This window comes from Mytilus edulis, chromosome 1 (genome assembly GCF_963676685.1).
Source record: "Mytilus edulis chromosome 1, xbMytEdul2.2, whole genome shotgun sequence".
NCBI classification, from domain to species: domain Eukaryota; kingdom Metazoa; phylum Mollusca; class Bivalvia; order Mytilida; family Mytilidae; genus Mytilus; species Mytilus edulis.
Genome location: NC_092344.1, coordinates 119,678,868 through 119,701,724, shown reverse-complemented (window position 1 = coordinate 119,701,724; position 22,857 = coordinate 119,678,868). Strand labels below are relative to the sequence as shown.

At 30.4% G+C, this 22,857-nt stretch overlaps 1 protein-coding gene across 1 annotated transcript in view; it reads left to right on the top strand.

Annotated features, from left to right (window-relative positions):
• The first annotated feature begins 896 nt into the window (after positions 1-896).
• The window catches only part of LOC139503485 (allatostatin-A receptor-like), a 39,294-nt gene continuing 17,333 nt past the window's right edge, over positions 897-22,857 (top strand). Inside the window, exons 1-2 of the mRNA XM_071293277.1 lie at positions 897-1,548; positions 17,731-17,852. Of these exons, the coding sequence (XP_071149378.1) occupies positions 1,279-1,548; positions 17,731-17,852 (392 nt within the window). The 5' untranslated portion in view covers positions 897-1,278. The remainder of the gene's footprint in view (positions 1,549-17,730; positions 17,853-22,857) is intronic.

Genomic DNA, 22,857 nt, shown 5'->3' with positions numbered 1-22,857 from the left:
ATTAAGCAATTAGTCCTCAGCTCGAATGTACCTTATAAGCAAGTGTTGTTTTTATAGATACATGAAGACGTCGCAGTATGCATTATATATATAGAACTCAGCTCGAGCGTACCTAACGAGCACGTGTCGCTTGCACAGAAATATGCACCAGGCATTTATCTTCATACCATCTTTTAAAAAGTCATTGAAATTGAAAGAAAAAAAATCACTGCCACTCAGTTTGCATTTTAATCACTATGTATAGTGTTGACAAACTATTTTCAAACGAATAACTTCAAAACACATTAAAATGAAAGCCGATCTAGCTCAGCGTACATGCCTAGTAACTGTTTAGTAACTGAAGAAACTAAGAATAATAATTTTATTTAAGTAAAATAAAAGTAACACAAATTGATAATCTAACAACACAAATGTTGTTTCAATAAATAATTACACGAAAATAAATAATGACGAAAATGTAAAGCAGAGAAATAATTGAATCATAGTTAAAATAAACAATCTGTCGCTGAAAGATAAAAGATTTTTATCACTAGGGTAGCACGTGGAATTATTACAAAAATACTAAGAACCTCCTATGATTTATATCGAAAATTATGATAAAAGTCAGAATATTCTCTAGAAAGGAGGAACACACAACGGATCTAATTTAAAATTCAAAATTTTATTATCTTTATCAACAGAAATATCAGAATGACGACATTAGATTAGCAGAAAAATAAGTTATAATTCATCTTTATATCAAAAATCTATAACAGAATATTTCTCCACCTATTTTTTGCAGATAATAATTACGATTTACAAACAATATATATTTATGTACTGTACAGAAGCCGTACTATTGGCGAACGGTCGATATGCTTTCACATACATTAGCTTATCAGAGAAATGATTGTCACACGATAAGCTAGAACAGTAGTGGAAACTGGATGTTAACGAGCTGTCAAGGGCGGTGATGTGACCTCACTGATGACATCGCTGTAGGGGTCGGCCTTGATGAAACAAAGCTGCTCTGTGTTTGCAAGTTTTACTACTTCTGGAAATCTTATCTAAACTCTGAATGCTACTTTCTGTCAATTCAATTTTGAGAAAAAAATAAACAGTACATACATGCTCTGTCAAGATAAGTGATAATGAATTCGATGTCTCGAAACAAACTTAAAAGTAGATATTAAATTCTAATGTGATCTTACCGGGAGTTCTAGGATTGACAGATTTATAATGAGGGAACAAGTATATATTATGTAACACATACTTAGAAACTTCAGAAGACTTGGCACCATGGACAACTACGAAGACTATGATTATTATAACTATACGTTCTATAATTACACTTATGATTATGAAGAGGCAATAAGCCACTTACCATTGGAGGAGTTTATACCTGTAGTTACCTTCTATGTTATAACTGGACTTGTTGGTCTAATTGGAAACCTGTTGGTTGTTTTCGCCATCGCTAACTTTCCTCGGATGAGAAGTATTACCAACTGGTTCCTTTTAAGTTTGGCTTGTGCTGATCTGTTACTTGTGCTAGTATGTGTACCTGTCAAGGTAAGTTTATTTTGTTGTTACAGAAATATAAATAAAGGTAAATGTGGTATTGACATGAATAAAACAATAAACAAATAACTTAAATTCACAGTAAAACAAATAAAAAACAAACGTAATAGCAAAATAACAAAAAAAAAACATTTTAAAATCCGCAATCACTGAAACTTATTAGAATGTACACTTCGAATACGCGTCATTCTACAGTTGTTTTTCACAGCTGTATAAAATTTTGATAATTTGAGCATACAATTTAGTAGACACATAATGAGATTAACATCTTTCAAGTCCTCTTGGTGTTGCTGCTAGACAATAATACTGCACTGTTCGAACATTTGTATCCTGGGTTGACAGCTGTTTTGCTTTTATTTATGACATAAAGTTTGTAAAGTCAAAAAAGAATTGCAAACTACTAAAAAATTATATGTCATATTAGTATTAACATCGTTTCAATATTTACGAAAGCTAAAGGTGTAGGTCCGGTAACGGCCGAATTTGGCCTCAAATTTCTAGTTCATCTGACAAAAGATTTTGGACACTTTTAACACATTTAAAAGTTTCTATTTTAGTCGATTCATTTAGTTTACGTGAAAGATTTTAACTGATTTTAACATTAAATAAGCTCAATTTCAAGCTTAAATTAGAAAAATCTATCAAATATGCCATAATATGTCACTTTTCAGATGGTTTTTGCTAAAAATGAAAGTGGCCGCATCCGTGTTCATCCTCAACCTTTACATATGTTATTTAATATCACCAAATACAACTTACATTTAAATATTAAAAATTAACACAAATGCGGCCACTTCCATTGAAGACGGAAACCGTCTTTAATTTAACTGAAATGCTAATATTGTGAAGATTTTAGTAATTTAGCATGACTTAATGAAGCTTGTATCCGATATATGGTCATTGTATTGTGAAAAACCGCCCATATTTAAGAAGAAGTATTCTACTTCCAATAAATAAATAACAGTTAACATTTAAACAATTTTATAAATCTGCTATATTTTAGGACCAAAAAGGGATTTTACTGGACCTACTCCTTTATCTTGTTTTTTTTTTTATAGAATTGATCAGGGATAACGCGAAATAATCTATTTTATTTTTTATTTTTTATAAAATTTAATGATAATTTATTCAAAAAAAAAGATAAGTTACTTTTGTTGATACGATAAAGTTTTAAGAATGAAAAAAAACCTAACATAGACTCAATTCCTCACCTCAAAGTTTGTCGTAATCATTAATTTTTCTCGAAAATATTTCATGTAAGGGCCATTTTTAAAATGCCTTTAATTGTCCAAATAACAAAAGTATGCAGCTTTACTTTGTGTATTTTGAATATTTTTAGTAACTTATAAACATATAAAAGAACTCAATACTGCAATTTTTTTAACAAAACATTTTTTTTAAATAAATAAGGCGAAAAGAATACAAAGTACATTCTTTACAAAACAAACATTTGATCGGCAGCTTAAGGAAGTGTCGGTGTTACAAACGTTTTCAGAAATCATATAAAATGAACATCCCCCTTCTCCCCTAAAAAATGTCTTAAAAATCATTGTTAATCTGAAATACTTTAAGTTTGATTAGATTTATATATAATGCTGAAAATAACTTTAAGTTAATGATTAAAACTATGCTTCGTTTCGTAGTTTTCAAGTGTCAGTATATTTTAACAAAGTCTCGAATTTGACCATGTGGGTTAAAGAAGCACAAGTTAAAATTGGCTGTTACTGGGGAAATTGGCTCTACTGCCTTTTCATGACTAGAACTGATTAACAATTAATATAATAGATAGAAGGGACGAACGTTGTTAAATTCAAACTGCCACTAGAAATAAGGGTTAGGATAATAGATAGGAACTGAAACATTGCCTTACAACAAGCCACATATAACTAATAAGAGGATTATTGCAAGAGTTCATTAACATTTATACAGAGAATGGTATTATACATTCTTAATACGAGGCATCAGGTATCGGATTTAAACGTCCCTAAACGACCCGACACGAGACCCGACATGATTGAATACTTTATATACATCCCGCATAACAAATAAAAAGGGACGCCTTACTTTAGTAACGGTTTTATTGCCAAATATGAGAAGTCCAGGAGTGACCATATCTTCAGTCAATTCTTACCATTATAGGTTTTGGTGATATTTTGCTTGAGAAAAACGTTTAAAACCTATAGTAGCAACATTTGATATTTCTTTGCTACTAATAATCAAAATGACAATCTTTGATCTAAATCGAAATGTTTCGTTAAGTAATTTTCAACATATCGAAATTATAGGCAAATCATAAAAGGTCTATGTTACTAGGTGTTGTGGTTTATAAATGTTTCTCGTTTTTAATATAGATTATATCGTTTGTATTCCCGTTTGAATGTTGTTTTAGTCATTTTAAGGGCCATTTAAAGCTTGCTGTTGTGACTTGGATGGAGAGTTGTCTCCTTGGCACTCATAACACATCTTCTTATATATAATTAGTGCATTGCTACATGTAGGAGAAACGCCAGAAAATGTATAAAATTAAAATTGTCGATGCTGTACTCATGCTGCGGAATGTTTAGTAATCTTGACAATTTTTTGACTGCATGTTTTAGATTTAAGTACAGACAGCGTCAAATCTGATTATATGAACATGAGTATAAATTGTTGAAAACTGCATTTTTGACAGAATTAACTGAGCAAGACACAGATAAAAATAAGCATAACTGATATTAGACATTAAAACCAAAACTATATCCATAGTAGAACACTGTATTGTCTGATTGTCTTATCTCAAAATCATTTTTTACAAACCCATGCAAAAGAATAAAACATGATTACGTTAGTCGTAACGTACCTGTGTCCAAAACGAGAATGGATATAATTCGTGAATCTAAGGTAAAGGGTCAAGGATTAGTGAATGGTCTATGTCACAAAAACTAGTAAACTTTTGCATACAACTTTTAATCGTCAAACTATAACTTAAAATATCTTAACAAAATATTACATTTATTACTTAATTTTTTTTTGTTAAATATGATTGAAATAAATTCTTTCAAACTAAATGTATATTTGTATAGAAAGCATTAAAAATAGCGATTTTTTTTTCTTAAATTTGTTAAAAAAAACCAAGTGAAAGTTTAAAAAAAATTGATATGGCGATGATACATACATTTTCGTGTTAAGGATCAAAACTAATAGTAGGGTCATAGACTTCGTTTTTATACATAAACACGGTATAAATGAATCAAAGTGGTTATGTGGCTGAATAAAGGCAACAGTAGTATACAGCTGTTCGAAATTCATAAATTCGCTGAAAAAAAACTAATCCGGGTTAAAAACTAAAACTGAGTGAAACATATCAAATATAAGAGGAGAACTATGACACAACAGAACACAACATTAAAATGTAACACACACAAAAACAAACTATAATATAACAATACCCATTTTCCTGAATTGGTTCAGGACAAAAAAATCGAAATAAGTGTAAAAGTGGCCACCTATTTTGAAAGAATTCGTTCAGTAATATTCCAGAAACTTAAAAATATAAATGGATATGTACATGAGGAACCTCAGTGGGAGTAGGATCAGCCTACCCTGTCGAAAATGTTCTCTTCAATTCTGATTTTTTGCGGGGTTCATGCTGCTCTTTGTGTTTTCAGAATCTCTGTGTAGTGTTTCTGGACTGTTGTCAATTCATCTGTTGGTCATGCTATCTGTTGTGGGTTCTTCTAAGAATAAGAGTTTGTGTTGGCCTCTTGGAGTTATCTTTTCTTCTTATCAATTAATTCTTTATCTATCTTTTTATTTATTTATTTTCCTTTTTATCTATTTGTATCTTTTTATTAGTTTATTAATTCATAAATATTGTTTTCATGAGCAATATTTTAGCTAAAGCGGTTTTAAAGATATCTGTTAAAGTGATAAAAAGCTTGAATATGATACGTCCTTCTTATTCCAAACAAAAATCTTTTCCGTACATATATTGACTAAATCAGTGAAACAAACACATACAAGTGGTCATGAAGCCTCTCTTACTCTAAATAACACAATAAAAGTTTGTTCGAGGTATACAGACCTTTTTATCTCATGAAAGGCGTGTTCATGACGTAAGTGAAAAACAACTTAGATAAAATAAAACTTTATCGTCTGCGTGGTTGTTTTTTCTTCCGTTTTTCTGTCTTATATTTTCAAAGCTTCAAAGTAAAACGCGTTATAAGTTTAAGTGTTTAATGAAACTATTTTGACATTGTATTGTCCTTTGAACCATCTAATACATAGAGTTTGAATTCTTTTACAAATCGTAAGAATCAATATTAATGTTGGCTTAATGGGAAATGGCCAACTGAATGATCTCCTAAACGTTTTTACGAATGGGATGTTTTCAATAAAAAGTAAATGTGGTTACGGAAATTGATTAAGAAAATTAATTGTCACTTTTAAAAAAAATCTAGACATTTTGCAGTTATAAGAGTTGTGGGATGTTTTGATCAAAGAAGTTGATCAAGTTAAGTCGCAGCAGCTACATAAATATAAATATAAATATACATATGTATATATAAATTCTATAATACATTCGATAGTGAAAAATCATTTCCAGTAAAGATCAGTAAAGCTATAACTGTGCTGTTCGGTCGCTATCTCATTAAGGTCTCATCACTTTCCAAATTTGTATTTGTACAAGCAGAATTTAAAATCTTCCAAGTAAGTTTTCATATCTACTTATCCTTATTCTTTGTCATTTTCAAAGATTTTAAAAGTGAGTTTATTAATGAAATAAACCCATTTGTCAAAAATGAAATGTAAATATGTAGTGACTGATCATGTTATAGTTTTGGTATTAGGTTCTTTTTCAATATCTGATTTGTTTCTATATGTAACAGTTTGATCTTTTAGCGTTTGTCTAGAGAAAACAAGTTTTTCTTCTGTTATTTGAAGTTTTCATACAAGGCCAAGTTAAATGGTTTGTAAGTTTTGTTTAAAGGTTAGATAAGAGAAATATACAAATCTGCTACTGTACTTTGTGTCACCATCAACGGATATTTTCGGAAAAGGATTGTAGAAAAGTATTACACGAAGTGTTTCACAAGTTTAGGAAGAGTAGGTAACCCTAGGGTTGGTATATTGTTCATGTTGCTTTAAAAGTTATGATTTAAAGTGTAAAAGAAAACCAATCGTAGAATGTCGCAATTTGAAATTCGTTATACAATTTAAGAAGAACCCTTTATTACTAGTACATATTTTTTTATTTTGTGTTTCGTCATTAGCAAAACTAGTATCTACAACTTGCATTCCAAAATTTTTAAATTACGGTTTAAAGCGTTGTGACAAGCTCGTCATTGAAACACATGTTTAAACTAGAAATGATTTTCTTTTTTTTAAATTTAAAATAACAAAAATATCAAACAACGTTGAAAATTCAAAACGGAAAGTCCGTAATCAAAAGCTCTAACACATCAGTTGAATGGATAACAACTGTCATATTCCTCACTTGGTACAGGTATTTTCTCATGTAGAAAATGGTTGATTAAACCTGGTTTTATAGCTAGCAAAACCTGTTGAAGGGCTTCAGTTAAATTGAGAAGGAACAGAAGAATGTACTTCAGCGATCATTTTGTTTCGGTGTTTTCTTTGCAAAATTCAGTAAAAAATATCGAATCGTGAATTCCAGTATGTTGATGTCTAATGTGAACTAATTAATATGGTCCAGCATCTTTTTCTAATGGGAATATGACATTCTTTACGGGGTTGTATCTACAATTACGAACTGCTTGATAATTTTACAAGAACAGTTGCACAAATCAACACACCATAATTAGTTTTGAAACTTTCAAGCTCAATTCACACCAATAGATGGCATGTATTCAGTTTTCTTTTCTAATAGGACAACAGAAAAAGATCTTCCATATTTTATTTGGATGTGAAATCTAGGTAACGAAAATCGTTCCTTTTTTGTTTTATTTTAACTTAACTTATATTTTCAAATCCTGTTGGTATTTACTAATATATGTGTTTCGATAACTTATTAACATTGCCAAGCGGGGTTCATGTTTGTATAATCAATTAAATAGTTGTAGTAGTCAATCTTGTTCTCGAGTTTTTAGACTTGTTAATAACTATTGAGCTAAAATGATGTTTTAGAGATAACATTTATCATCTGCCGTAAAACGAGTATCAGTCAATATTGATAAAATTCTCAAATCTTATTATGTATCATATGATTATCAGTGTTAGACTGAATCTAATGCCTGTAGATATATTCCAGATATCCCAGTCCGAAAAATTAATTTAACGTTTCGGATTGTCTTAAATCCCCTTCGGAATCAAATATCATAATTAACAAAATATCTATACAAATAGATTAGGGACAAAAGCGGTGTGTATTATGTATCATTTAATCGTCAATACAGTGATTGATTACCTTTAATGAGTGAAAACAGAGAAAATATCAAATAGGGTATGCTTAAGATCTGATTTTTCTCTTCTAAATAAGATATGGCGATATTTATCAGATTGTTCTTCTCAAACAATCAGAATTTTCTAAGCCTAATTTCAGGTTGATTAGCTATCCAATATGTCATTCGCTTTCTACCACGATTTTCTTTGGTATACTTTTCAACATATAGTGAAATTGGTCACATTGTACCTTCCCCTCTTACAATATTTATGTTAGTGACACAATATCGTAGACTCTTTCTATCATGAAATCATGTAAACCATTCAAATTTAAACTACCTCCATTTTGATAATGAAGAAACTCATCATAGATACAGGTTGAAAATTGAAAAAAATTTAGATGAGATTATCATATACTTCTCTGAATGATTTCTTTGACCTTAATCAAAGCTTTGTGAATAAGCCAAAAAAAAAGACATTTTTTATCTGCATTTAATTCGCACAAAGGCCATTATCAATAAATCTTTCAATCTTTACTTAGATTTTAAAGTATCAGAGTTTTAACAATATTATCATCAAATTATTTGTCAGATTTTCTTTGATAATCTTTAATTATTTCATTTATCCCAAACTGAATAAGGACATCGTTAAATAAAACCAAAATAAAGTTTAAAGTTTAAGCTAAGCTCTTGTATTAAACAAAATTATAACACTTTCACATATACCTCTTTGTACAGTAAAAGTACTAAGCAAAGAAATATCTAACGAGACATCTAAAGAACGATTTCAACGTCTATAATAATTAACTTTATTTTTGGAAAATTATTTTATTCTGAAATATTTTGATGTAATTTTGGTATGCATTTTATCCTAAAAATACTTGTTCACTAACGCATAGTCGAAAATAATCTTCAGAAGTATAATTTTATGAAGTAGTTAATTTGGTAATTTCGTACTGTCTGAAAGTAAAGCAAACGAAAATTCTTCTTCCTCTTTGGGTCAATAAGGCTTTAATACTGAAAAATACATGTTTAATACTACAAGACATGATGTCTTATGAAATGACTATTTATAATTTCTTGCACAACAATTTCATTGACAAAAAATGGAAGAGAAAGAAGTTATTCACATGTATTTCGGTCTGTTTGTTTTACTTTGTATGACAGATGAATACTTCATTTGTTATTGAAAACTTTCGAAAATATCACAAATTAATATGTTTTACTCGATAAGAGGTCTGAGTTAATAGTCTTCTCGAATTCACCAATTAAACATCAATTTGTATCAAACTTTTTATAATGGATACTAATTAAGCGTTAAAAAAGATATAAGTACGCTAATTGACTTCATATTTCTTCATTTGCTAAAATGTTTACCTACGTCTTCGCCTCCAATATACAGGAATATGACATTTATTTTCCCTTCTTGAAAGTTGATTGAGAATTTACCTTCAAGCTCGGTATATTTGTAAATACACTTTTTTATTCTAATTTGACATTGTAACTTAGTCGTAACCGACATCTGGCTTCGTTTTAAACCTAAAGCACAGGTGTCAACTATATGTTCTCAAATTTGGTATTTACAAGACCTTTGTTGATGAAATTTGGTTTTGGCAACAGAAGTTTAGAGATTTTCAAATCTCATAAATCTGTATAGAGATTTTCAAATCTCATAAATCTGTATAGAGATTTTCAAATCTCATAAATCTGTATAGAGATTTTCAAATCTCATAAATCTGTATAGAGATTTTCAAATCTCATAAATCAGGTTAGAGATTTTCAAATCTCATAAATCTGTATAGAGATTTTCAAATCTCATAAATCAGTTTAGAGATTTTCAAATCTCATAAATCTGTATAGAGATTTTCAAATCTCATAAATCAGTTTAGAGATTTTCAAATCTCATAAATCAGTTAAGAGATTTTCAAATCTCATAAATCAGTTGAGAATATACAAATCAAGGTAACGGACTGAATTAGAGAATTGCATACAGTACCGAAGGAGAGTGTCCGGGCTCGTCGACAAGGTTAACGTCTCCTGAAATGCAACCGCCATCTGAATCCATACGCAATCACAAGTTCCAAATCGGGAATAAGACATAATCGGCAACAATGCAAGTACAGCTAATTCGACTATTCTGGTATCCAAATATATAAAACCCGAAGACATGTCCTAGTGATTTGAGACACTTGCACATAATATCGACCAATCAATTTGTGATGTTTACTGTAAACGTTATATGTAATGTCGATTTCAGTCCTTACTCCTCTTAACTCTGGGGGAAAAATCTGAACTTTGGGTCCTAAATGCTATTCAACTTCGTACTTTATTTGACCTTTTTTCTCATTTGATTCCATTGTTATTCATGAGTCTTTTGTGGACGAAACACTCGTTTGGCGTACAAAATATTTATCCCTGTTTCTATGATGAGTTTAAGGAGCAATTTTTGTTTTGTTTTGTGAAGTTCACACCTCTGTAAACGATGTCTTTAAAGTGTGTGTTATTAATCATGATATGTAAACGCCATACGATGGGCAGAGATTATGTTTTTGGTAAGAAATGGGAAGCATACTTTTTGAAAGATGAAATATTTACTTTTGTCATAAATTATAGTTAGTTGTCGGACATTTGTGACTCTTAATTATAGAAAAAAAGCTAAAATTATGGCGCAGACCTTCTTTTTACTGCACTATCCTTACTCTCAAGTTTACTGTGGTATATGACAGCACTCGCTGAAATGTGTGTTATTAAAAGACAGTAGATCATCAATATAACTGAAAGTAAGATTGCAAAATACCTTTTCTTTATCTCAATGGGCAGGTTCTGTAATTATTCTACTTAATAAGATTACAATGGCAAGTTGTTCAGTAGGGCGTACCATTAGTTCCCATTAGATTACCTACTGTCTGTTGAAATATCAATCATAAAAGTCAACAAATATGTTCTCTATTAGAGAGCCCGTCTTTTTAATTAAGAATTTTCACAACCTTAAACAGGGAATTTGTATCTACGATTCTCATTTTTTTTTTAAGTACCTGAGACCAACCCCAGTTTTTAGTTGGGATCACGTAGCTCAGTCTTTAGTTTTCTATGTTGTGTTTTGTGTTTTGTTCGCGTTCTTTATTTAATCACGGCGTTGTCAATTTATTTTCGACTTATGAGTTTGAATATCACTTTAGGATATTTCGCCTCTTTTTTATAGTTCAGGGGCCGTGTCAATGAAAGTATCCTAGGATATGTCCTAAGATATGTCTTAGGACATTATTTAGGATGGTCTTAGGACGTGTCTGAGACATGTCTTAGGATGTAAAACAAAGCTATCTTAGGATAGTCCTAACTACGATGGTCCTAAGACCATCCTAACACATTTATTTAATTGAAAAAAATATGTAGGGAATTCAATGACATATATTTTTGTTCTATTTCACTATATGTGTAAAGGCAGAAAGGAGGACTCTTTTAAGGAAAACAATTTATGCAAAATAAAAGTTTTAACGTAATACTTGTAGAACGTTATTATACACGACAAAAAAATACAAATGAATTGCATACGACAACAAAACTAAATAGTCACACAACTTTGTTAAATGAGATATTCGATTCGTGTGGGAATTTAATGTTAGTATGTAAATTGTTTTGTCTTTGGGTCCACTCGATTTCATTGCATGTATTGAATAAGGATTAAGTAAAAGGAAGTCATTTTCCCCCACATTTAAATTGACATAGCACCGTTTGGTTAGGTGCAAAAAATGTTGCTCATGATGATAGTATTTTTTAAGCAAAAAGGACAGCCCCATTTATTCCAGATAAATGTATGAGCGTTACGATATGACATCGTCAAACATACTTTTTGGAGATTTTCTCTTGATGTCCATTTCATATAGAGTTGTGTACAGAAAAGCAATTTTAGTTAATAGTAAAGCATTTCACCAAATGACTTGTCCGCAATATCTCAATGTAATTTCTAGCACACCAACACAAATGTCTTGTAATATGCTTATTATTCCCAAAACTCAAACTAAATACTATGAACGCTTTTATTTTTATATCTGGAAGCATTTTAAATAACAAATTTGTCTACAAATTGAAATAATGTAACACAATTGAATCTTTAAGAAATATTGAAAAAATTTGTTTAATCAGTTTATTTTCTATAACATTATACTAGTTTATTATTGTATTAGTATTTTTATTAATGAATTTATGCCACATTTGTTGTTTTTATTTTGTTTTAGGACATCGTAACCTTTAGGACTATCCTAAGACACCTATTTATATATCCTAACTTTAGGACCAAATTTAGGACATATCTTATTTTAGGACACCTTCGTTAACCTGACTTAGGACTAAGATGTGTCCTAAGACCATCCTAAGACATGTCCTAGTCCTAGGACAGCTTCGTTGACACGGCCCCTGGGCTCTATAAAACTAAGAATTTTCAGATGTCAGCATGTGTTGAAAGACAATTAACATTTATATATAAAGGAATAAACAAAAATAGTTCAAGTCAATAATACGTCTATTGTGAATTGTGTTATTTATAATATCAATTTACTCTCTTTAAATCCAGCTTAGCCTTACCTATAGAGTTTATGTTCTCTTATGTTCTCAGAGGATACATTAAACGAATTTCAAATATATTAGTCACGCTCAAACCAAATCACATTAGATAATATGTAGATTTCAGTCACGCTCAAACCAAATCACATTAGATAATATGTAGATTTCAGTCACGCTCAAACCAAATCACATTAGATAATATGTAGATTTCAGTCACGCTCAAACCAAATCACATTAGATAATATGTAGATTTCAGTCACGCTCAAACCAAATCACATTAGATAATATGTAGATTTCAGTCACGCTCAAACCAAATCACATTAGATAATATGTAGATTTTAGCTCAAACCAAATCACATTAGATAATATGTAGATTTTAGCTCAAACCAAATCACATTAGATAATATGTAGATTTTAGCTCAAACCAAATCACATTAGATAATATGTAGATTTTAGCTCAAACCAAATCACATTAGATAATATGTAGATTTCAGTGACGCTCAAACCAAATCACATTAGACAATATGTAGATTTCAGTTTACAATCATGGTTATAACTGTACTTTCATAAATCTTGTCCATGCTTATTCAAGAAAAGTATGGTGCCAAACCACAATTGACATGTACACACAATAAAAGATATTTTAAAACCCAACAACCTCCAGATATATTTACAATATATGAAACTTTTTTTTAAGCATTTTTACTAATTAAAATGATAATGTGATGATAACAATGACCTGTTTTAGAATTGAAGGTGTTGGTGGTATGATATTATATATTTTATTATTTATCGAAACTGTAACCTTTTTAATGTACCTGTTCTTTGTTTTGGTCAGAAAAACTTTTCGGAAAAATACATTATAAACGTGTATTTCATTCTATTACAGTACTTATGTTTTGGTGGTGTAAACAATGCCCCCTACTATATATCATAAAACAGTCAAATTAAAAAAAGCTTAAACGGATCATACGAAAATCCTGATTCAATTCTATTTATTTCAAAAGCGCATTTTAAAATGTCATTTCTAAAATTCTTTATCAGAAAATATGAACGAATTAAAAGCTATGAAAAATTCAATCTGAAAAATGTTTAACATTCTTAATTTAAAAATCAACACTGCACCGAGCAGTTTTAACATTCTTTTATTCGAGCGTTACTGATGAGTCTTTTGTAGACGAAATGCGCGTCTGGCGCAACCACAAAATTTCAATCCTGGTATCTATGATGAGTTGATTGGCATATTTTACAACATATTTTCTTTGACAATCATTTAATATTAGAAGCACTGGTAGCATGTTATAAAGTTAAGCCGATGAAAAATAGATAAAAAAAACATTACATAATATTTGCATTGCTGCGTTATGAACGTTAACAGATTCTGTCACCAAAAACCAAGAATAAATTAACAAGATCTGTCAATAAAAGTTGTAAATAAAATTAACAGAAGAGACTAACAAGATCTGTCAACAAAAGTTTTGAATAAATTTGAGAGAGACTAACTAGATATCTAACTTTTGACAGGCACGTCAACATGTTGCAGGGTAAAACTTTTTCTTTATGATTCTTTTTCGAATATGGAGGCAACGTATTCAAACTGCACCAGTTGCAGTTCTATTATCTTTAAGATCTATGGGTATAAACTATTTCTTATCACATAAACAAGGCACGTCTGATGTTTAGTTAGAGTTAAGCAAGTATCAGATTTCTGTAATGGTAGTCTTGTCTTGTTAACACACCTGGAGCTATTGCTAATCAACTTATCAACTACATCTTGGCATTCCAACATAAAATATTGTAAGTTGAAATAAAGATGCACCCTATTAGGTCAAATGCTGATATGATATAAGTCTGGTTTCAATAATTAAAGACAATTTGTTTTTATATTCATTTGATAACTTTCATTTACAATGGTCCTATTCGTTATATTTTACTGCAATTGAAGTATCTAAACTTTTGGTACAAGCACATGGATGTCCTTGTAATCTTATAATCTAGGTTGAGATAATAATTAAATAAATAATCATATTGGCTTGAAAAATTCATCCCACTTATGCAGTATTTCTTTATCATGTATGGAGGACTTGGTCAATACATGATATGCCTAGTTCCTACTACTGCAATACTTCGTCTCTCAAAATGATTTTATCAGAAAAAAATGGCTGTTTTAAAATGTTCTTTATATAGTCTTCGTATTAAAAATGATGCTGTTTCCATGATTTAAATGAATGAATGAGGAACTGAATAATCCAATGCTAAAGTTGTAATTAACTTTTGGATCCGAGCCTAGACTGTTTTGTGTGTTAGCATAAGAAGAATTCATGACGATGCATTCGTGTTTTACTTTGTAACAAAATCTTACACAGCCAGAGAAATTAATTTTGGATGATGTCAAGAACGAACGTAAAAAGGGGAATTCTATTAACTTAATGACCATTCTTATTATTTAAACCTTCTTCTTTTCTCGAAAATCTAGACCGTTAAGTTGTTGTTTGTAATAAGGTTGAAATGTAATATTCTGAATTAGTAGAAAAATTACTTTAGAGCAGTTTCCCTGATACATCAGTGGTACAAAGATTATTTATTTTACCAATAAAAACAATTGAAGAGGGATAGAAACATATCAAGTTATCATTGATTCTATCTGTTATATTAAACTTTCCTCGTTTCGGTTTATTTTGACTGCAAATCAGGCAAACTTCAAATAAATTACTGACAAATATGACGGAGTAAGTCAATGTTAATTAGTGAAAATGAGAAGCAAAAACTGGCACGGACCATACAGTTATTATCTAGAGGTCAGTGATCCTAAATTGCAATTTTATTACGAACACTATAAATAATGCTACAACTCCATAAGTTCAACTTATTATCTATAATACATTAAGAAAGGAACATTTAAAGCTTTATCGAATCACAAAAGAGATTTATTATACCGAGATGTTTATATTTTTTACATGTTGGTATTGATCTTGGTTGTATGTTAACTTCAACAATTTTGTAATAAAGTCGGTAGAAAAAATATTCCACATTTATACTTGCTTAACGATAAAAGCAAAATCTTATATTTTAGGATTGCCTCTTTGGAAGAATAATTCTGGCAAACACTTCACTTTCTACTGGCAAAATTAAAGCAAACAAATGTTTAGTTTCCATACTGTAGGTATGGAAACTAGCACATCTTGTAATTACCTTCAACCTTGACCTACAAATCTTTACGATCTTTTACGTTCTAATATTGTCCAGATTCAATTTGCAATTATTGCATAGTATATATTATGAATATTTAATAAAACAATGTCGATTTCAAAACCTGACTTGGAGTCTCTTTCCACTAGCAAGTTTTATTATGAACTTCATACAACTCTGATTGTCGCTATATAATAAATATATATACTGAGTTCATATTAGAAACATAGAAAAATAAAAAAAATAAAAAAATGTAATGTCGTTAGATTATAAACATAACACACTTGTAATGAGAGAGAAAAATGGAGAGGTGTATACCCCCCCCCCCCTTTCCCCCTTCCCCTCTACGAATTCACCTTGGAGTTTCGTAGTTTTGTTATTCATTTATTATATCAATCTAAAAACAATTAAAGAAGGCTCAAAGTGAAACTGCTAATGTTAAATTTGATAAAATGATTTCATAAGTTTTTTTTCTTTCGTGCATTGTATGATCAGAGAACAAGATTTAATCTGTCCACCTTGTTCTACCTATATTATTAAAGATCGGTAATCGTTATCCAATGAATCGAAGGGGAAAAGTCAGTGCCTTTCCAAAGTAATTACGCGTTATTGATGTTTCAAAGGAAGAAATCCGTATGTTGTTAGTTCATGTTAAAGCTATTACAGTGTGTAATCATTTTATCAAAATCTTGTTTTATAATTGATAATCAAGAAATAATCAAATTTTCTGTCGAAATGTTTAGTTAGCAGGTATCTGAGTGATTCTTGGGGAAAATTGACTGTCTATGGGTAAAGTGTTTAACATTAAGCAATGTAGGCGGTACCACTGTATACGCAACACATACTTTAACAACATAAAACTTCATTATCAGTCATATATTGTTACACAATTTTGATAGTAGTAATTTATTCTTAAGTACTATACAAGTAAAGCTTTTCTTTATTTCAGACAATAATTTTATTTTTTTCGCATTTTCTTGTCATTATTATAAAATCGAGTTAAAAAATGCATTAAAGCCGAATGCATGTTTTATTCAAATATCTTGATTATATCTTAATGTACGTATATTATAATACAATAAGTCTAATTCACATGCAAGCTTAAACTTAAACCAGACATATTTAATTTTCCATTGACATCCAAAACGAACGCATGCAGCTTTGTGGAATTATATGAAAATTAAGAATGTGTGGGATTGTTACCATGAGATAACCATACGTCACAGACCTAACAACATAGCTAAGTGTTTATAGATCAGTGATCGGTCTTCAAACATGAGAAAAACCCATACGGCATAGTAAGCAATAAGATGCTTGACATGACAAATGTAATGTACCCTTTAACATTTCACGGCGGTATAATACTGTTACTTTAATTAGTCATCCCTTATTTTATTTCATTGATTTTGCATTTACATTGTATCATAGATCAAATTTATTCGTTCACTACATATGTTGACTTGTGTTTATATGTCTTGATTGAGTTTAGCAATTTCAATTGATATTTTATAGTGGGTCTAACTCTTTCTAGGTTGTAATGTTACACTATTGTTTCAGGTAAAGGTGAAGGATTTGTATCATTAAAACCCGCTGCAATTGTTTGCTTCTGTCAAAAGTCAGGAATCCGATGTTGACACTAGTAATGTTTGGGCCCTTTATAGCTTGCTGTTCGGTGAGAGACAAGGCTCCGTGTTGAAGACCGTACGGTCTTGATAAATATGGTCTTGACCTATAATGGTTTACTTTTATAAATTGTGACTTGGATGGAGAGTTGTCTCATTGGCACTCATACCACATCTTCTTATATCTATGTAGTTATCCTGGCGAGTTAGGCTGCTTTAACTAGACTCACTAGGGAAATATACAAAATGATATGTTGGTTGCATAGAATATCAATCAAATAACGTTATATATACTAGTAATATAAATGTACTAATTAACGACCCACACAATTGTCTAGACGGGTTGAATTGCTTTTCTAATAGGTTTATTGTTCAATGATATATATCTTGAGTCTCTAATATGATGATGTGTTTTATTACAGGCTGCAGGATTGTACTCCTACACATGGAGAATGGGTGACTTTCTTTGCACCTTTGTGGCCTATATACAAAATGTGTCCATGATATGTTCTGTGATGACATTAACAGTGATGAGTATTGAGAGGTAACAGTTTTACATATTAATCCGCCATGACATTTCAAGGTTAATGTTTTACACTAGTAATGTTTGAACCCTTTATAGCTTTCTTTATCGGTATGAGCCAAGGCTCCGTGTTGAAGACCGTACTTTGTCCTATAAAGATTTACTTTTATAGATTGTGAATTGGATGGAGAGTTGTCTCATTGGCACTCATACCACATCTTCTTATATCTATTAATGAGGTATCACCTTAATCTTTGGAAAAAGTTCCCTTTCAATGTAATGTGTACGGGAACAAGTAAGTCTATGATAAACTTAGAATGTGGAAACTTTTTCGGTGTGAGCCAAGGCTCCGTGTTGAAGACCGTACATTGATCTATAATGGTTTACTTTTATAAATTGTTATTTGGATGGAGAGTTGTTTCATTGGCACTCACACCACATCTTCCTATATCTACTAAGGTAAAATAATAATTGCAGGGATCGCTAGTGCTACCAAAATTGTTTCTACCAAATGATCTACAGTGAAATTAAAAAAAAAAAGGAATAATCACTTATCATAGTATATATATGGGCGTTTTTCAATAAAAACGTATTTTCTTGTCCCAGCCACTTTAAAAAAAATATGTTTGATCTTTGCAAGTAATTTTTTGTGCAGTCAGTACATTGAATTAGATTTAACATTTTTAAGCAAAGAACCAGTTTTTTTTTTTTAGAGGGATTGATACGATATTGACTCCTGAATGGTCCAAAACAACCAAAATGGCATGTCCCTAGACCGCCTGTTCAACATTCATACTCTAAAATATCGTAAAAAAATGAAGAAATAAATGTTATTTTTACTTTACATAAGTTCTTTAATAATTCAAAAGTATGTTCAGAGCCAACATATTTTAATAAACAGCTTTCAATATAGGATTTTTAATTTCAGAAGGTGTGTCCCTCACAAAATTTCCACTACGAAACGAAGTCATTAAAATTTGCCAATAAACAGTTTTATAAAATCAATGTAATTTTTGTTTGCAAGAGATATAAACATTAGGGTCTTACAAAAGAAGTGATGCTTTTACAACGGCAATTAAATTGTTGGTAAGAAAAATTTAGCACATCAAGTGGACCAGAGTGATATCGTATTTTTGTTAATGTCCACTACGAAACGGGTCAAATCTCCTTCAGTATCTGGTTTTAAAATTATGAAAAAAATATCAGTGTACAGCTTAACAAATGCTTTGATGAATACAATCAGTCTTGTTACTATTGCAATATAGGGATTGTGAGGGGGAAATAAAACATGCGAATATGTCCCCTATGAAACAAGTATGGGGGAAAAACGTTTCGTAGTGGACACTACCACTACCATGCAGTTTTTTTTTAATCTTTTTTCAATCATATTCAAGCAAAACAAATAACAAGGGTTAGTTTCATGTAATTATGCCCCACCTACGATAGTAGAGGGCATTATGTTTTCTGGTCTGTGCCTCCGTTCGTCCGTTCGTCCGTTCGTTCGTTTGTTCGTTCGTTCGTTCGTTCGTTCGTTCGTTCGTCCCGCTTCAGGTTTAAGTTTTTGGTCGAGGTAGTTTTTGATGAAGTTGAAGTCCAATCAATTTGAAACTTAGTACACATGTTCCCTATGATATGATCTTTCTAATTTTAATGTCAAATTAAAGTATTGACCCCAATTTCATGGTTAACTGAACAAAGAAGAAGATAGTGTGAAGCTCAGGTTAAAGTTTTTGGTCAAGGTAGTTTTTGATGAAGTTGAAGTCCAATCAACTTGAAACTTAGTACACATGTTAACTATGATATGCTCTTTCTAATTTTAATGCCAAATTAAAGTATTGATCCCAATTTCACGGTCCAGTGAACATGTAAAATGATAGTGCGAGTGGGGCATCCGTGTACTATGGACACATTCTTGTTTTTATTATGTTTTTATTAACATATAATAGGGTTGATGTTAACTACGAAACTTTTTGTCCACTACGAAACGGTTTTGTCTACTTCGTAACGCATAAAAATGTCCACTACGTAACATGAGTAGTACCTTCATATGTGAAGTACTGTCTAATCTTTAACGATAAAAATGGTTTTCCAATTCAGAAAAAATGAGATTTTTCTAGTATTTAAAGTAAACAAACTGGAATGTCTATAGGAAACATTTAAATTGCAAAAAATATGTGTGTTAAGAAGAAGTTTCGTACGAAACAGTACACAAATTATGAAAATAATATCATTTTAAAGAATATTTAAGATTGCACTTTTTGTTTACAAACAGGTCTATAATAAGGGTATTCAAAATAACTCTTGAAATTAAATTTTAGACAAGTTGATTTTTTTAGGTCTGAAAGTTACGCTTTTATTGAAAAACGCCCATATAGGGCACTTAAACTGGTTTTTAAATGGCATTAAATTGCACCCTGGAATAGGGCTTATTCGTTTTTGCTAATAAAAAGAAGTTTCACTGTGAAAAACTATTAGTCTTCTTCCTTATCTGTGAACGGTTGATCGATTTAAAATAACTTTTTAAGAAGTATTTATCATGACAAACTTATTTCATTAGGTTTTTAACAATTGATATAGAAACTATTGTAACTGGTTTTTTCACGAAGATACACATACAAAAAATGCAACTTTTTAATAATCATCTGAAGTAATCGAAAATAGGATAATCATTTCAACTTGGTTACACTTTGGACAAATCTTTATAAATGTTCTGTTCAATTCTGTAAGATCATAAACGTGTAGAACGCGCAAAACGAAATAACATTTTGTAAATTAAAAGTTAAATATTTTTATGTAACAAAATATTTGACAGCATAGTAATGCTAGCGACAAATGCCACTTGAATATTTGATATCAAATCGTTGATCATCATGGAAGATAATAGAATTGGAGATGATTTAGTATTATGGCATTATTGGTATTTGATAAATGTTTATACGATAACATGATGTACAATATACAATATACTAAAGAAATTAATACTTGTAATTGTGTTTCATAATTAATGCATAAAAGACACTCTTAATTTATGACAGATATATACGTCCCCATACAGAATTAAATGTTAGCCCCAAAATGCTATGACGGATCAAATATTAGCTAAGATGGTCACATTTACAAAACCATCATGTTCATTTTTTATACAAATAAGGCCGTTAGTTTTCTCGTTTGAATTGCTTTATATTGTCATATCGGGGCCTTTTATAGCTGACTATGCGGTATGGGCTTTGCTCATTGTTGAAGGTCGTACCGTGACCTATAGTTGTTAATGTCTGTGTCATTTTGGTCTCTTGTGGATAGTTGTCTCATTGGCAATCATACCATATCTTCTTTTTTATATGTAAATGTTGTTTAACTTTGTATAATGTAACATATTGTAGCATGAAACTTCATATTTCACTCTCAATATACAAAAGTGGCAAGAAATAGTTTTTGTTTTATTTCTTCAGTCTGAAGCATAGAAAATCTGCATACTCCTTCAGTAAGTATCATGTTTGTAGGGGTTGCATTCTTCATTCTATATACCGTTAACTTCAAAGGTTAATATTCAAGGATAAAAATATCTGTCGAAATATTACCAATTTGAAATTGAAATTATAAATATTCTTAGTATAGTATAGTGATAGGCTGCAGCAGATTAATTCATTTTCTTTGGATTCGCTCATCCTCGTGGGTTTAAGACAGTTGAATCATGAAACTAAAAACAAAATATTTTCCTCTTGGGGCTTAATAAACAAACAAAAATGAATATTTATGAACAGAAATAGAATTCAAATTGGGTTACACCTATTTTTAAGTCAAATAGGTTAGTATTCTTTGTACACTGCTTAATTGTACAGATTAGATTATATTTCATTAGATACTGTTTACAAACATTATCAATCGTTTCCTAAACAAAAGAATAAGAATATTGATTGGCGATCATATGTATTGAATAAAGTCTTTTGAACGAATGGATGAATGTTTATGTTCAATTTTCTAACAAGTATGACACTTTAGTGTATTTTTTTTGTTGTATTTACGCAAAGAACCCAATTAATTTTTATAACATAGTTTCAGCTTTTATCAGTGAATTACCTAAATCATTAGATGTTCTTTTAATAAGACAAACTATTTGATCATCCGACTAAACGTACAAAATTAAACATTGGAAATAGTTTGGTGTAATATAAATCCGATACCTGTCGTGCTAATAAGTTCATTTCATTACGTAAATCACATCAGTAATATCCGTTCTGCTGTGATCACAGTGGTCACCCAACAATAAAAATAAGTACACTATCCTGTACTACACGTGAAATAACTGATAATTTGCATTAAAACAGTTATAATCAAGCACATGTTAGATTTTCTTCTGATTTATTTGAAATTTTCACTTGACACATAAAGCATTTAATGGTGATTAGTATCTGTGGTATGGTAAAACTGTCTATTGATAAAACCTGTAGAAATCAACATGCTTTACTATCAAAACCAGTGTTTAACTCACAGGAGGTTTTAATAGCTACAATTATATTGCATGGAACGGATGTTTTTAACATTCCTATGAATGGAACAAATTCCTATCCCACGACTAGTATTTACAATAATTTCTGTTTTTTTGTCTATTTAACAGTCTGACAGGAAATATGCAACTTGATTTGAAACGTATATTACATACAAATAACGAACCCAAATTGATGCAACACTGGTTTTTTTTTTTAATTGAAAAGGAGACAAGTGTTACAGTCAATAAATCCGCAAGCCATAAGCTCGACGAAAATATATTACTAAACACAGTGCAAACATTTGATACCTTTCATCAGCATCATTACACAGTATCTAATCATATAAATAAATGACTTTATTTGACTTTTTCAAGCGTGCTAAAGCATAGGACATTTCAGAGTTGGAAATTTAGGACATTTAGCGAAAATGAAAATAAGCATAGGACATTTGAGCAAAACAAAAAATCGTCAGATATCATCTATTACCAACAACGGAACGAAGGAATTAGGGATTCAAGTATGAAATAGCTATAAAAAGT